The sequence below is a fragment of the Aythya fuligula genome, chromosome 7 (genome assembly GCF_009819795.1).
Source record: "Aythya fuligula isolate bAytFul2 chromosome 7, bAytFul2.pri, whole genome shotgun sequence".
NCBI classification, from domain to species: Eukaryota; Metazoa; Chordata; class Aves; order Anseriformes; family Anatidae; genus Aythya; species Aythya fuligula.
This window is the reverse complement of record NC_045565.1, coordinates 18,905,636-18,921,286: the sequence shown is the minus strand read 5'-3', so window position 1 is coordinate 18,921,286 and position 15,651 is coordinate 18,905,636. Positions and strand designations below refer to the sequence as shown.

Genomic DNA, 15,651 nt, shown 5'->3' with positions numbered 1-15,651 from the left:
TTTTTTTTTTTTTTTAAGCTTTAAAATATTTCAGTCACCACTGCAATCCAGAGTGGTCCAAAATCAATTGAAATAGCAATTACATTTACCAAATTCTGTTCTTTACACAGCATTTACAGGTATCAGAAGTTCACTTTGTCAACCTTAATTTCATTATGCTGGGTTAACCGTATATAACAATGTAGTACTGTTGTATGACCAAAAATTTTGTCTTAATTCTCAGCTTAAACTTTGATAAAAAATTACAAAATAGACTGTTCTGTTGGTCTCTGTTCAAATTGAGCAGATTTTCTATGTTCCAGTGTGAGATGAATCCAAATATGTCCTGCCTATTTTGAGGTACTATACAATTTGTCAGGATCCTGTAAAAATAATTGCCTTAACAAATGTGTTTAGAAAGGCAATATTGAAATATTCGGTACAAATGAGGAAAGCAAAATTACACACATAGCACTTACCAGCAGTCTAGCCAGGCCAGGGAAACAACTGTGCAGTTTATCAATTTAGTCATCTTTGAGACATTACCAGTCCTTGTACCCTGTATTTTTTTTAAAAAGACATGTTAGATATTGAAAGCATTACTATCACTTACATTTTTCTGAAACGTTCTGCAAAGACAAATTTTCCTCTTTTGATTCTAACTTCAAAAAGATACTTATTTAACCCAACAAAGTGGAAGGAACCACACTGAAGAGTATCAGTAATTCCTGGATGAACTTTATAGCCAGTCATATTATTTACTTTACTCTGTGCCTGGCAAGACTTCTGTATTTCTTATGCTCATTTTTGTTAGCATGACTAATTTGAATTCCTCTTCACATTCTAAGTCACTACAAAATATGCATCTACACAAGGCAATCAACTATACAGCCTAGCTTCACTAAAAATCTGCATTTTCCAAAAGAATAAATTCTGAATGATTGTTTAACTCATACATAAACTTAAGTCACTTATACATAAATCATTCTGTAAATATAAAATGTAAACAGTTAAAATACTTCTGTGAGGAGCAGCACCATTTTACATGACTATTTAGTAACTGTTCTACATATTTCAATATATCTTTTGTTTAAAAAGTGTATTGAAATCTGGAGCTTCAGTGCTGAAAACTACTGAATATTTATGACTTAAAATGAACCATTATTAAGATTTCTGCTACACTGGTCTCATGGTGAAATGAAAGAGATAAATATTAATTTATACAGCACTACTTCTCCCTCCTTTGGATGGCATATATTGCTCACTTAATGCATTAACTACAGAAATCCTGAGGTTCTTCTACCACTTACGGTTTTAGCTATCAGTTACTTTTGGTGGAGAAAGAATAGCTGAAGTTTTGTCCCTATTGCATTCACATCATTTCCTCCTCTCCCCAAAAAGCACTCACCTTAGCAGACAAAAATACTAAGAAACTAAACTCCCAAGAATTATATCCTACATGAAAGTATAATTGCTTTCCCTGTTGGCAGTCTAGACATCCTGGATTCACTTTGTTTTGTGTGTACAAAAACAGGCTACAAGCTAGAAGTAAACAGTTTATTTGCATTGCAATGTGTTATTCATGAAGTATCCTCTTGTTTTATGGCGATCACAGGTTTTGCATGCCACAATTCTGCAGAAAACATCACATCCCTTTGTTAGGCTAGATATTTCTGCAGCCTTGAAGATAGGTTTTGTTTTCTTAAGTTCAGAAAACCGTCCAGATGAAATTTCTTTGCAGAGGTTTGTTTCTCTAACAAAATTCAATAACTGCTGCTTTTACTGAAGTATTATAGGCAAGCGGCCAAAATAAAAGAGGATTTTGTTCACTGCCAGCACCACAGTAGTATGCCCCAAGAAAACTACAGCTGGCTGCACTGAATTCTCTCCTCACCTTCACATGGACATATGACCAAGCATAAAACTTTGAAGGATATCATGAACAAAACATCTGGAATAAATTCTAATTAAAAAATTGAAAACCTATAAAATCTTAAATAATTCATGATATGGTAATGACCACAACATTAATATGTGCTTTGATAAAACAAATCTTACAAATTCAGTAAAAAAAGATCAGCAGCATAATAGTAAAGCAAATATGCAGATTTTAAAACCACAATAAAAATTATCAGGTTTAATATTTTACAGTTAATTACAGCAAAAAAAAAAAAAGTGGCTGCTTTTAACACAACTTACAGTTTAAAATTACAGCACTTTATGATGAATTCTACGATTATTTTTGAAAAAACACTCAAAAATACCACCAAATTTTAAAGGTGCCCTATCCATGACTAAAAGGACCCCCCTCCCTCCCCCCAAAAGACCAAGTAGTCATCTACAGCAACCCAGAGGTCCAGCTGAAGCTTCTAGACTGCTGTCTGTATCAGAGGCCAATGTTGGATCTGTTGACATTGAAGACACATCGTTGACAGATGACGATGAAGATGGATGTTGAGAGCCATTGATCACTGCTGCACCTGTGCTATGAGAAACAAAACAGCAAATCAGTTGCAGATACAGTTGCATGGTTCAGCACTTGCATTAGTCTGTCTCTTCCTAAGAGTCATTACTTTTCCCCATTTCAGCAAGTTTGAAGAGATGTATCTCAAGCCATTGTCAAAGCAAATAAAATCCACAATTCTCTAATTTGGGGTTTAATGAATGGTATGTCAGGAACCACAGAACTCACATGACAGGACACCTGTCAAATTCCAATAAATGCTATTGTCTGCAGGTTAAAAATCACAGAGATAACACTGCATAAACCCAGAGCTAAAAGAGAATTCTAAAGGTTATCAGCCACTGAAGAGACATATTTTTGAGTCAGGTTACTCTCAGATGTCTTGAACAGCTTTATACCCTCCTAACCTAGCTCAACAGAGCTTTGTACTGTGCTTTTATTGTAACCAACCTAAAGGGGCTGGTTGTCCACGTATAACCCCATTCTTGGTTCTTTCCTCCAGGTCCATGACTTCCTTGTATATCAATTCTGAAAATGCAGGGAAAAGAAAGTAGAAAAATGAATTTATAAATACAAGACTCAATTAACCTCATCTATCATTAAAATTTCTTAGGTTCATTACTGTTTAGAATAAGTTTTGAACAACATGTTGTAGGCTACAGAAAAATTGGCAAATGGTATAATAAAGTACAGTTCCGTTCTGTTGGAGCCGCACTCTCAAGCACACACTGACATTGCCCCAAGACTTTTATCCAGACAGCCTGGGGACCTGGGGTTAAACTGAGTCTTAGTGACCACTCAGTTTTTATCAATGACTTCCTTGGTACAGAACAACCAGATCAGCAATCTTCAAGAGAAGAGGCAGGCCACCAGGAACTGCATGTGCTGCCATCACATTCAAACTCATTGCAGTTACCTGGCAGTATTCCAGCCTACACTGCCAGAAAACTGTAGCTCTGTGCATGTACTTTAGCCGCACACAGTTTTATTCATTCAAGGACAATTACACTTACGGAGAACCAAATTGTTCCCAAATAGGATTAGAATGGCTTCATACAGCTTCTCTCAGCACTGCAGTGCTTCTCACTTCTACTCACCTGCACTATAAAATCTTCACCTAATAGACAAGTCGTGCTAAGTGGCACTTCAGAATCTTGGAGCTATGTACAAAGCTGTTACACAATGTTTTGTAAAAAAGCTGTTCTGGAGAACAAGTTTCTTTACTTTGTCACCGATTCTTTCTCATCTCAAAAAGCCATTTCACACACTACATCTATTAGTTTTTCTATGATGCAGACACTCTGAAACTCTGAAAGAACAGTGACTAAGATAGTCTCAGCAAGCAGGAGTTCCCTTAGAAGAGACCAGGCCAAAAGCCCTTGGAAGAGATAGTAGCAAAACCCACAATGAACAAAACCACACAGCACTGCCATCCTCCCAACACACATTTGCCACTAAATCTCCTCATTAACAACATCTAAAGGTCACCATGAAATGGAATACAAAATTGCATAGAAGTAGACACTAGAAATGAAAGAAGCAACTTTATTTTACAGTTACAGAAGTTCCTCATCCTTAAAAAGGTTACATGTGCTACTAGAGTGCTTGTAACAAGAATCATACAGCCCTATCTATATACTGGCCAGAAGGTTTCTCACCTAAAGGCAGCTTATTGCTGAGACTTCAGCTATGAATCTATAGAAGTAGCGACAGAATAACAGAACTAAACATACTAAATGCAGTTCATCAGAACCAACTTGTCAGGCTACTGTCACTGGCAAACTAATATCATGTACAAAGAGTTTGGAAGAAAAAAGCATTTAGGAATTACAGTTTCAAGGGCTGTGGAAGTCTCAAAAGTAAACTCTATACTGCCTGAAATACCTATCTTTTATTTTAGCAGTATAACTACTTATCTCCTGTTTCAAAAGGGGAATAAAGTTTGCTGGGAAGGAGCACAAGGAGAGAGTTTCCACAATTCTATCTCTGCCTTTACAATTAAAACCCATTTTCTAATAGGAAGTGAGTTGCAAGTATGGTAGTACTAGATTTTACAGCCTGGTGTCCATCATCAGCCAACAGAATGAAACTGTAAAAAATGACCCATTAAACATTTTTCCAGTTTTCTTTTTGGTTTGGTCTGGTTTTCCCCCTCTGGGGATAAAAAGGCTATACCAATCTGATATTCCTTCCTAGACTTTTTCAGTACAAATTATTAGATCAGTAATTGCACTAAATTCTTGCTTAAATTCAGTATTTGTAGCCTTCACAGTCTCTGGATCCATCCAAGCTCAACGTTACCACTGGTCCTATTTAAAACACTTAAACCACAGAGAACTAAATGAGGTACCTGAGACAGAGGAAGCAAACATCCTAAATAAAAGCAACTTGTTTATCCTAAGTGAGAACATTTATAGTCTAAGGCACTGAAATGCACATCGGGCACAGACTCTCAAGAACTAGCATGTAGGCCCACAGCGGGAAAGCCACATACCTGCCCTAATCTCAGTGAAAAACGCAATTAGCAATTCAAGCGTTTGTTCTGCCTTTCACTTAGGAATAACCAGTACCAATTCAGGACCACAATAAATCCTCTGATATGCTAAATCATATGATTAAAGACTGCAGTGATCCAGATGAAGGCATTTTTATTACCTGCAGACATTTCTAAATAAATCGTGTTGTTCTTTTTGTTTGTTTGTTTTTCAGTATTTAGCCTAGCTAGTACAGTTGGTGACAATAAAAGAGTAATACATTTTAGAGGTGGCAGTTAAACATTGCACTCTTACAGTAACTGACCCATTTACTTACATAAATAATTCTAAAAAAATAAATGATTTCCGAAAACTACAATGTCATACAATTAGTATTGTCTGACTTGTCAATAGCAGCAAAGGAAAATATATGATATTAATAGTACGGATGTAAAAGATTTCTCCACTAGAAGTGGAGGTTTCATTTATCTTAAAACCAATCTCCACAAGTCTTTAAAGCTCAGCAACTCTCTTAATTTCTAAAGTGCAGGGGGTACAGAAGGTTACAACAAGGTTGTGGATTACAATACATCAAACGCTAATGGATGCAGTGGCAGATGGCATTTTCTCTTAGCACTAGGACCTCTGCAGTAACGCCACACCTTGTAGAAGCAATTTCAAAATGAAACACAAGCTTTACAGGTAACAAAGATGTTCCCCTTGTACTTTATAAGTATAAAGGAAAATATAGATACAAAACCACTACTGAACACTAAAAATCATACTCTTGGAGGTAAGTCTTATGTCATACTATGATCTGTTCCACACCTCAGCCCTAGCCACTATCTCTGGACCTCACAGGAGAGATAACCATCAGTGTTTGTCACATCACTTTAACCTCTCTATCTTGCCCTTTACTAACACTCCTCTGCTTTAATTATGTTCAGTACAAAAAATGCTAATATGCTCTTCATTTAACAGTGATGCTTCTATTTCAGATTTACACTGCTCCAACTCCTGAATTTTTTTTCATCTGTACCAGTTCTGTTCAGAAGAGTTCCTCTCCCTAAAACCGCTGCCTTATGATTTGCAAAAGGTGACCAAAATGAGCAGACCTACAGTTGAATGAACTTAAGCTCACTACCAAGTTTTGGCACCTTTACAGAAAAATTATAGCGTCCTTAAAACATTGATCTGTTCCTTTGCCATTCCAAGCAACTGAAGTATGTACTATTAGGTTACTCAGGAGAATCTTAATAACAGTAAACCTTGGAGACTAATCTACTTCAAAAAAGTTTCAGGATAAGCAAAAGTGTTGTTCTTACCTTTCCATTCTTCTATCGTGTGTTCCCTCTCATCTAACTGCTTATCTGGTATCTTTGGTGGAGGCTGGAAAACAAAACTAACTCATGATAAAGTAATCAAAAGGGAAACAAAACTAGAATAAATGAAAAATGGAATTAAAATACTATGAATAGGAACCTGATTTTAAAATACTATATTTACATGGACAAATAATCTCTCATACTTGGCTTATTTTTTAGATGCTGCTTCACGTTTTAAACTTGTTCTGATTAGCAGATTTGCTACCATTACTGAAATAATTAAAGCAGAAACTGAACAGTCTGGTGAAATAGCTCATAAGGACAGTGGTCTCCAGCTCAAGCAGCCCTTTTTACCTATTTAGTGTTAATTAAGCAGAATTCTAATTCCACCATCTACATCAAGCATCCTACTAACTTTCTCTTAACTACTGTTCTACTAAGTTCTACTAACTTTCTCTTAAAAATAATGTTTTGTTTTGTTTTGTTTTTCCCCACAAGTTGAAATAATTTATTTTTTAACTAAGATCTTCATTTAATTCCGTTGTTCTTTAGTGTCAATAATTGAAAGCTTGAGGTCTTGTACAGAAGAAGGTTTTTGCTGAAATATTTTCCATTTTAAGAGTACTATCAATTGCTACAACTAATGAAAATATTTCTCTTGCTCAGGAGTAAATATTTCAGAATCCTATCACAGGCAATCAAACTATTGATTGAAACAAACTATTGACTGAAACAACTGAAACTTAAAAAATTAGAACTCTGTAGCAGAGACTTCAGGTGCATTGCTACCTGTCTAGGAGTTTATAGGAGTTTATATGCAATTACAAAGAAATACAGATGCACACATAGAAGTACTTTAGTTACCTGCAAGTTTGTGCCCTTTCCTAATACTTATTCTAATAAACAAGTAGATCAACGACAATAAAAATGATTACAGCTCAGTTAAGCTTCTAGTGAAATGTGTAGATAATGCAATAATCTTCTTTCAAGCAGCTACATCGAGCATCACAACAAGTTTGCTTTAATACAGGACTATCTTAGTCAGAGAAGCAATCTTTCTAAAACAAGAACTTACAGCTTCTGCTTCTGATGGATCATACCAAACATTGATGTACGGGTGCTGGAGGGCTTCATCCACAGAAATTCTTTTAGAGGCATCTATAACCAGCATTTTTGACAACAAATCCCTTGCTTGACTTGCTGCAAAAGTGAAATTTTCTATTTACACTGGTGCCATATGCACATAACATAGTATTTCAAAGCTGATAAGGAAAGAAGACTGGTAAACAAATTCTAATTTAGGATCTATACAAGCCTCACAGAATTTGGGGTTTAGGAAAGAACCGTTTGAATAACTAAAGGATATATGCATATTATGAATATAAAAACTTTATTTTCATCCATGAAGAAAGAAGATCTGCTCTGGCTACACAACTTCTATTCCTCCCCTCATTTTTCTCTAAATCACATCAGTCATTGAGAGAAATATGCTTCCTTTTCTTTATACAGGTTTTACCAGGATAGGAGATGTTCCAGGGAGGATAAGAAAGTGCAGGTAACCATATCTCAGAACTTTCATCTGCTTCCATGATATTAATATTGTAACATTTAAAACCTTAGCAGCATGATTCTACAGTGAACAAAACTAAGATACATTTCTATTCAATGCAATGAAGTTTATAAACTTTAAAAAATATACAATGCACAGAAGACAGACCTTACCTTTAAGTTTGTTGTGTTCAGAATCAGCTGGGAAAAGAACATCTGGGAAGAGTTTCTCAAAGCTATATCCAGCATATTTGGGTCTGTTCTCAACGTAAGTTCGGACTGTGGGCTGTAGTTTCTTCATAAATTCAGGACATGGTGTTCCTAGCTGCTCTATAACTTTATTCCACTGATCAATATCTAAGGTTTCACAGCTAAGAAAAACAATGTCTAATTTTCAGCTAAAAAGTTACGTTAAAACCACAAGAATTATCCAACAGAGATAAAAACAGAAATTTTTAATAAACTATCAAATTCAGCATTAATCAGGATAATCTTCTCAGAGAAAACAGTGAAGCAAAGCAAGAATGATTGAGTAGTAAAGGCAACATGCATTTTACTCGAAATCATAAGAATTAAATGGCAAAGGATATACTCCTGTGAAACAAAGCAAATAAAAAGACTCACAAAATTCATTAAGTTCAAATAAAAGTGTTTAGGTTATTTTTTAAGGACATTCTGAGAAAAACTCACTTCTTGCTCTAAACATTTATTTACAGCAACCGAGCTATTAAGCACCATTAATTCATTGAAGAAAATCGCCATGCATGGGTGCTTTGTCCTCCCTTCTTGCCTTGATTACTCATCTGAGTTCTGGACTCTACCAAATTAGCGATCTCTCCCTAATGACACACAATGCACAGCACCAGTGGGCTCATAAAGGATGAAATCCTGGATCACACAGGTTAACAATTTTGCCAGTCTTCAATGTTGAAGCAGAAGACTTTCAAGGGCATGTAAGGAACATCTTAATTGAAAAGCTTACACCAGTTAAGGAGAGATTGACCAGTTCACGGCAGTAAAATTTAATATATGCCACTAAAAAAAATAAATAAAATAAAGTGAAGCTTGGCTCAGGAATTTCTAGTTGCAGGTCACTAGATACTGGGAGAGAGTAAAATTTTGTATATGCTTATCTCAGTCATACAGTCTTCCCAATATATTATGTTCAGCTACTGTTGAAGACTTGATACTGCACTCCCTAAACCTTCACTTGTATCTAGCAGGTCCTTTCTTCTGTTTTTAAAATTTTAAAGTAAGGTTTCATAGCTATATAATGCTTTAGCACAGGCCTTGAAAAAAAAAATAGTATTGCGTTGTATGGCACTGAGCCTAAACTGCAAAGCCATGCAAGAAAATCAGATTGAGAACATTAGCATGGTGCAGCAAATGCAATGCCAGAGCTGTGTGAAAGTCCCCGGATCTCCTTGCTGTGCCCCAAAACCTTCACCCAATCCTCACCCTCAAACAGGAATGTAACAATTTTTAAACAATTAACCTATAGCAAAAGCATGAAAAATTTCTGACAGCATCTAACAAAACGGAAGGAAACTACTAGTGAAACAAATAAAATGCCAAACTCCAATTAGATAACTGCTGATTTTAGCAAGGATCCAGAGGCTTCAGCTCTATTTGCTTGTAGCAGCAGATCTTTTGCCTGAAGCACTGTTCACATGACAACCCACACAGACACCACCAAGCAAATCATGGAATAGAAAGACAGAAGCACCAGGTATTTCTGAAAGCTGTTTGCAGGATGAATTCTGCAAACAAAAATAAAAATCTACAGAGTGCAACCATTTAAGCTAGTTAGGAACTTTTTGTAAACATCTCCTATAAAACAATAAAAAATAAAATAACAACTGCTAATGTGCTTGGGTACCAAACAAAATTAGTAAGTTATTATATAAATATGAAGTCCAAAGCAAAAAGCAACGCATGTCAACCACCTAAACAAAACACCACCTACACAAACAAACAAACCTGTCTTAAATGTGACAATGTCCAAAAACAATGGATAGACACTATATTAAACTGAAAAAGCAAATGAACAAACAGAAAGAAAGGAAAAAGGAAAAATAAGCTTGTTCAGCCCAAGTGGTATTTTGTTCATTTTGCTGTATTTTCTTAGTATTAATTTCTAAAGACAGTCATACTTGTTAAAGCCATCTGTGTTGTTTTGCTTTAAATGGTATAACTGTAGACATTTTTGCAGCATCCTGGAACTAAAATTAGGAACTAGCAAATTGCATTTTGACAAGGCAGTTTAAAAACAGTATTTTAAAAATTGGAACCACCTTAACCTGGAACTAAATCGTTGCAGTCTCTTTTGACCTTTTATTACTACATCCTAGGCCAAAGGTAAGGATACGATCTGTACCAGGAAATAAAACACCACCTTTGATCATTTCTCCCATGATGCACCCAACTGACCAAATGTCAACTGAAAACAAAATGCAATGATATTAACATAAAAGATAGTTACCAAAATAAAGTAAATAAAAATATCTAGACGCACACACACACAAATGAAGTGACTATAAAAAGCATGTGTAATGAAGGTGAGTGAAGGTGGATGAATGTATGCTAACTAGAGGACCAGCAGAGACTATGTCCTACTGCTAGGTGCAGCCTGAGTATAAATGACGTTCTTAACAATTTTTTTTAAGAGTATCACAAGAAAAATTCATATCCATTTAATAAAAAAAAATATTGCACAATACGCATTTTCATGACACAACATCAATAAAAAGGTTAATCACTTCCTAACTAATTCAACCTGCTGCAGCAGCACAAGGATACAGTCCCTTCCTGGAAAGAGGATTTTGTGGCAAACCATTTCGCCCATAATGCACCCCACAGACCATAAATCCACTATGTTTGTAGCACAAAAAGAAGGGAAAGCAAAGCAAACGGTCATTTAAAATGAAAAGAAGCATAACATGACTGCATTCTATAAACAGCAGAGACAGCACAGGAAGAAGAGCAAGTCTTTATATTAATCAATGAGACCACTTTTGAAAACACAGCATATAAGGATTAGCTTTTAACTGTCTCAAATACAAGGCAGAAAACCATCCTTTGGTTTATACAGTGCTAAAGCAAGAGCTAGAGCAGAGAGAGAGAGATATACATGAATCAAACAGAGTAACGCTTGCCTTCAAGTTCTGAGACTGGCAAAGATCTTCCAATAGATTATAATGATGCACCAAAGATAAGTTTATTTATTGAAATTATTTTCGTTGTAGTTATAGGAATCGTTTTAAGAGCAGCAAGCTAAATTGACCTTTATAAATGTGGTATATCTAAAGAATTTACACTTTTAGGAGCAGAATTAATTATTTAACATATCAAATAACATTTGCCATCAAGCATTTCCTATAAGTCGGATTACCATGCATATCTCTCTCCATTTAAATAAAAAGCAAATACAATCAGTAAAAGGTCACTTAGAATTTTAGAGGATCAGTTAATGACAATATTAGTACATGCCTAAGAGATTTTCAGATAAATTATTTCGTTTAAAAATATTTATCCACTTATGCTCAAATAACATCTTATAGAAAAGAAAAACTCAATAGCAATATATTTTTGGTACGAAATACACGTTTTCTTCATTATCTTAAATAATTCAGAAGACATACTCATAGCTTATTTTTTTACAGGTATGCCAATTTTTTTACATTGCTTTCAGAGATACTGTTACCTCTGTATGCAAATATTTTCTTGAAGTCATAATGATGAATTTGAAATGTTTTAAATACTTTTATGTCAAACATGAGACTGGAATTTCAATTTAGCAGAAAAAAGGGGATTTAAATGAGAATAATTGTATACTAAAAACCACAAAAGTTGTGAGGGAGCTAAGCAATTTCAAGCAAACAACACTTTCTAATTGAAAATATTTCTTCCCTCTTATTTAATAAGTTCCTCTAAAATAGTATCTAAACCATATGATAAAGAGATCACAATTGTACATATTAATAGGTCAAAATTAAGGGCCTGGTTCATTTAAAAATAATTTATGATTAATGGTGTTTTCTCTTTAAAGCTCTTTTAGAATATTTACAAGAAGTACACATTCTGCTGCACATTCACAAACTGAACTTTATCCAAATCCGTTATAAATAGTTTGTGACCAATGTGATAAAAACAACTCCTATAACTGCATGGAGAAATCTGGGAAGAGAAATAAGATAAGTCAATGACTTCATGCATCAGAAGACTTTAGTGGCTAAGAAAAACTTTAGGTACAATTCCTCTCTTCACCGTACAAAACAAACTTGTGGTGTTTGGGGGTCTTTTGGTTTGCTGCTTTCATTAATCAAAAAATAACCCATTTATTTATAGGAATCTGACTAACTTTTCCAGAAGCTAGACCAGCTTATACATAGATGACTGCTCCTGAGGATACTATTATAGAAGACTGAGTCAAATCTTAAAGATTTCAAAAAATCCTTTAAAAATATTTAAAAATTACTAGTTGTCATACATAATGTACTTAATTCTTTAAAACCCTGCTTGGAGTGAATTTACTATCTTCTATAACCCTAAGTGGGAAAAAAGCTAAGTGAAAATGAAATTCAAACTCAGTGTACATACTAGGAAACTTTAAAGTAATTGTTTCAGAGAGTTTGGGTGTTCCCCTGCTTTTCAATGCTTGCTTCCTGACAATAACATACAAGTACCCAAGACTAAATATGCTAAGGTGTAAGTGCAAGAATAGTTTTAGTGTCCTTCAATTCCGAATTTCTTCAGTTTTCAAGACCTGCTTTCTTAATGCAAAATACCCATATAAGCTTTGTCTACTTCAGTATAAGGCATATGGAAAAGTTAACTCTGTCATAGGTTTGTTAGGGATCTTCACTAGTTCTAAAAAAATTACAGATTTCATATGTACATACCATAGTACCACAGAGTACTACCCTAACGTAAGTATCTCAGTCATCAATACATGTATGGCAATCCTCCCACATCTTGTCTGCAAGGGAAGTTCAGCAGGGCACTGAAACAGCATAAAGCTGCCAGATGACCCTGTTCAATTAAACTGTGTGCTACTCTCTCTTTAACCTTTATTAGCTGCCAATTTTCAATATTTAACTAAGTTAAGGTAACCTTTAATTTAACTATGGATTTAGAGGGCTACAATGGGCATCAGTGTTAACAGGTGGGGATCCTGGACAGTCCATGGTTCCTACTGCAGACACATCCATCCTTTATACCTGCCTCACTGCCCTCTGCAGCCTAGCTGCTCTGTCACCAGAGCTGCACAGTAAGAAACTCATCAGCCAGTGACTGAGAAGAGCAACAGTTTATGTAAATAACCTCTTAATGACAACAGTACATATGGAAATACAGATTGTCTTCTGACTCAGTTAGCCAACAGATTTACATTCTCTACAAGTGTCATTCTCAACTCAATGACTACATATTCAGCTTCTGGGAAGATGCTGTGCTATGTAGTTTTTCATATGAAAGTAAATGTGATTTCACATTCTGCTGCAAAACACAATTCACTCTTGCTTAAGGAACAGGATTGTCGCTAGAGAAATAGAGTGCTCTAGAACACAATCTATTTAACTCCAATAATACCTGAGAAGCATTTTAATGGAAAGAATGCTTCACACTTTTGCAACTCAAATTTTAAGAGAAAAATGTAAACAGGGTAAGCTAAGTCAGAAAATTTGAAACTTCCATTGCATGAATTCCTTCTGTAAGGCAGCTGCGTGACTCAGACTACAGCTTTAGGTTCTTTTATCCCTTGTCTCTCAGTTGGCCAATGTAAAGCCTTCTGGGAAAAAAAGGAAAGAAACTTAAATTTGTGCTCTCTATAAAACTTTGGCAGTTAAAAAAAAGTAACTTTATGTTTGCTCCACTCAACCTGACTTCTAAGTTACAGAAAAAATACCCAACTGTGGAGGCCATTTGAAAGACTGTGTTCCTATCTGACAGACTAACAATCCAAACAGAAATATAAATTACAGCCTTGCAAAAAAGATCTGTTCCTTTGAGCTGGCTTCTTCTATTGTCAGCACCGATAGGAGTTATTCTTCCTGGCTTTTATATGAAAAACAAAAAGAAATCAGTCTCTATGCACCTTGCAGCTGTAGTTTCTGTATGACCTGAAGTCATTTGCCCTAATGCTATACAGTTGCCAGGAAAGTTTGCAGACTATATTAAGAACCTTGCAAAAACACTGCATGCCCTAGTTGTGTCAGTAACCTGAGGAGCCATACACCTTGTATCACCAGGAGACAGCTAGCAAAGCCTCAAGCATCACAGCATCTCCTAGGGCTTACTGGAGAACTAATCGATAATGGGTTTAAAACATTTTCAGCAAATGGTGATCCTTGTGCACGATGCCTGCCTGAAGCAGATACATCAAGTTAGGTGAACTGACAACAGCGACAGCAGATCAATGAAATGGCAGCAGAACTTCAGGAAGGATGTGTTACTTCGGTTTCCCAAAGAATAAATACTAGGTGTTTCATTTATAAGATACAATATAGCTGATTGAGTGATTTCCCCCAAATGCTACACACATTCCTTACTTTCTTACTGAGGATGCTGAGAGATCCAGGGTCAAAGACTGAGCATAAAGAGGAGGGAAATGTACCCAAGCAGGACAAAGCAAACGAATTTCCTTTGAGTTCATCACGTACCTCAAAGAATCTATGCTGCTTCATGACAGTACTCTGCATTTTTATTTGAAGTATGTTACTGTTTTTTTCTTCAGCAATATTAATTAAGAGCTTTGTGTGACAATTTCAAAGTGGGCTGGTTTCAATAAAAATAATGCCACTGTAGGTGGACTTGAGCTTCTTTGTTTCCTACATCCTGAAAGGCTATACTGAACATATTTTTTAAACATTCAATTTGGGACACATGTTTACTGATGAACTACAATTTATATCCTCATCAGGAATAAAATCAGGTCAATGTACACCAAGGTACATACCACATATTAAGGTAATATATTTTCAGTTCTTCTGTCATGAAATTCAATCTACCAAACAGGTCATTTAAATTTTTAAACAAACAAGGCCCTCAATTTCTTTTCCTATTAAATGCAAACATTTCTAATGGGATTAGATAAATAAATTGGTGTATCTGCATTTTGGTCACATGCCTAATTTATAAATTTTCTACAGCTTGAAAAAAACATTTAACATGTAAAATGTGGTGTGCCGAACAAAAAATAAAGCTATGCCAAAGAAAGACTATATTTGCTGACCGTTTTCTTTGTATCCCATCCCTAGGATGACCTCTGGTGCTCTGTAGTAACGAGTCACTACATAAGGCGTCATCATAAAACTAGTTCCTGCAGTTCTGGCCAGTCCAAAGTCAAGAATCTTCAAAGTGCAGTCTGACTTTACTACTATATTACTGGGCTTTAAGTCCTTCAAAAAGAAACATCATATATGACTGCTAAGACAAGCACAAAGTATTTTGTGGTTCACATTTTTAAAAGATAATACTGCTAACATTAAACCCCACATATATTATATTACTTAATCATTTGTAAAACTGCAGTTTCTTTTCCCCTTGCATTAATTAATATGCATTCTGCAGACTATAGAATGAATTCCTTTACTGTGCTTGTAGAGCTATATAGCAATTAAAGAAGGTAAATACAACTAGTGTTACAAGATATGCTAGTAACGTCTGAAATAAATCGAGGTTAGTATGAAATGTTAGCTCTGAGGAAAGGTCTAGAAACTTCACTGGACCAACAGTTACTACTACAGTGCAGTTGCTACAAAAGTAACATGACAATTGCTGAAATCGTTTGATGCAATAATCATCGTGATATAAGAATTATTAAGAATTATAACATAAATGTTAAAAGCAAAAGACTTTGCTA

At 35.3% G+C, this 15,651-nt stretch overlaps 1 protein-coding gene across 3 annotated transcripts in view; it reads right to left on the bottom strand.

Moving 5' to 3' along the window:
• Positions 1-2,154: 2,154 nt before the first annotated feature.
• Positions 2,155-15,651, bottom strand: part of MAPK8 (mitogen-activated protein kinase 8) — a 45,568-nt gene continuing 32,071 nt past the window's right edge. Inside the window, exons 6-12 of one of the 3 annotated variants that reach the window (XM_032190991.1) lie at positions 15,022-15,187; positions 10,159-10,230; positions 7,965-8,147; positions 7,318-7,442; positions 6,243-6,306; positions 2,894-2,971; positions 2,155-2,459 (exon numbers count right to left, since the gene is read on the bottom strand). In XM_032190991.1, coding sequence (XP_032046882.1) covers positions 2,314-2,459; positions 2,894-2,971; positions 6,243-6,306; positions 7,318-7,442; positions 7,965-8,147; positions 10,159-10,230; positions 15,022-15,187 — 834 coding nt within the window. In that variant the 3' untranslated portion in view covers positions 2,155-2,313. Of the gene's footprint in view, positions 2,465-2,893; positions 2,972-6,242; positions 6,307-7,317; positions 7,443-7,964; positions 8,148-10,158; positions 10,231-10,589; positions 10,662-15,021; positions 15,188-15,651 lie in introns of all 3 variants that reach the window. The other 2 variants (XM_032190989.1, XM_032190992.1) reach the window with 2 other exon arrangements.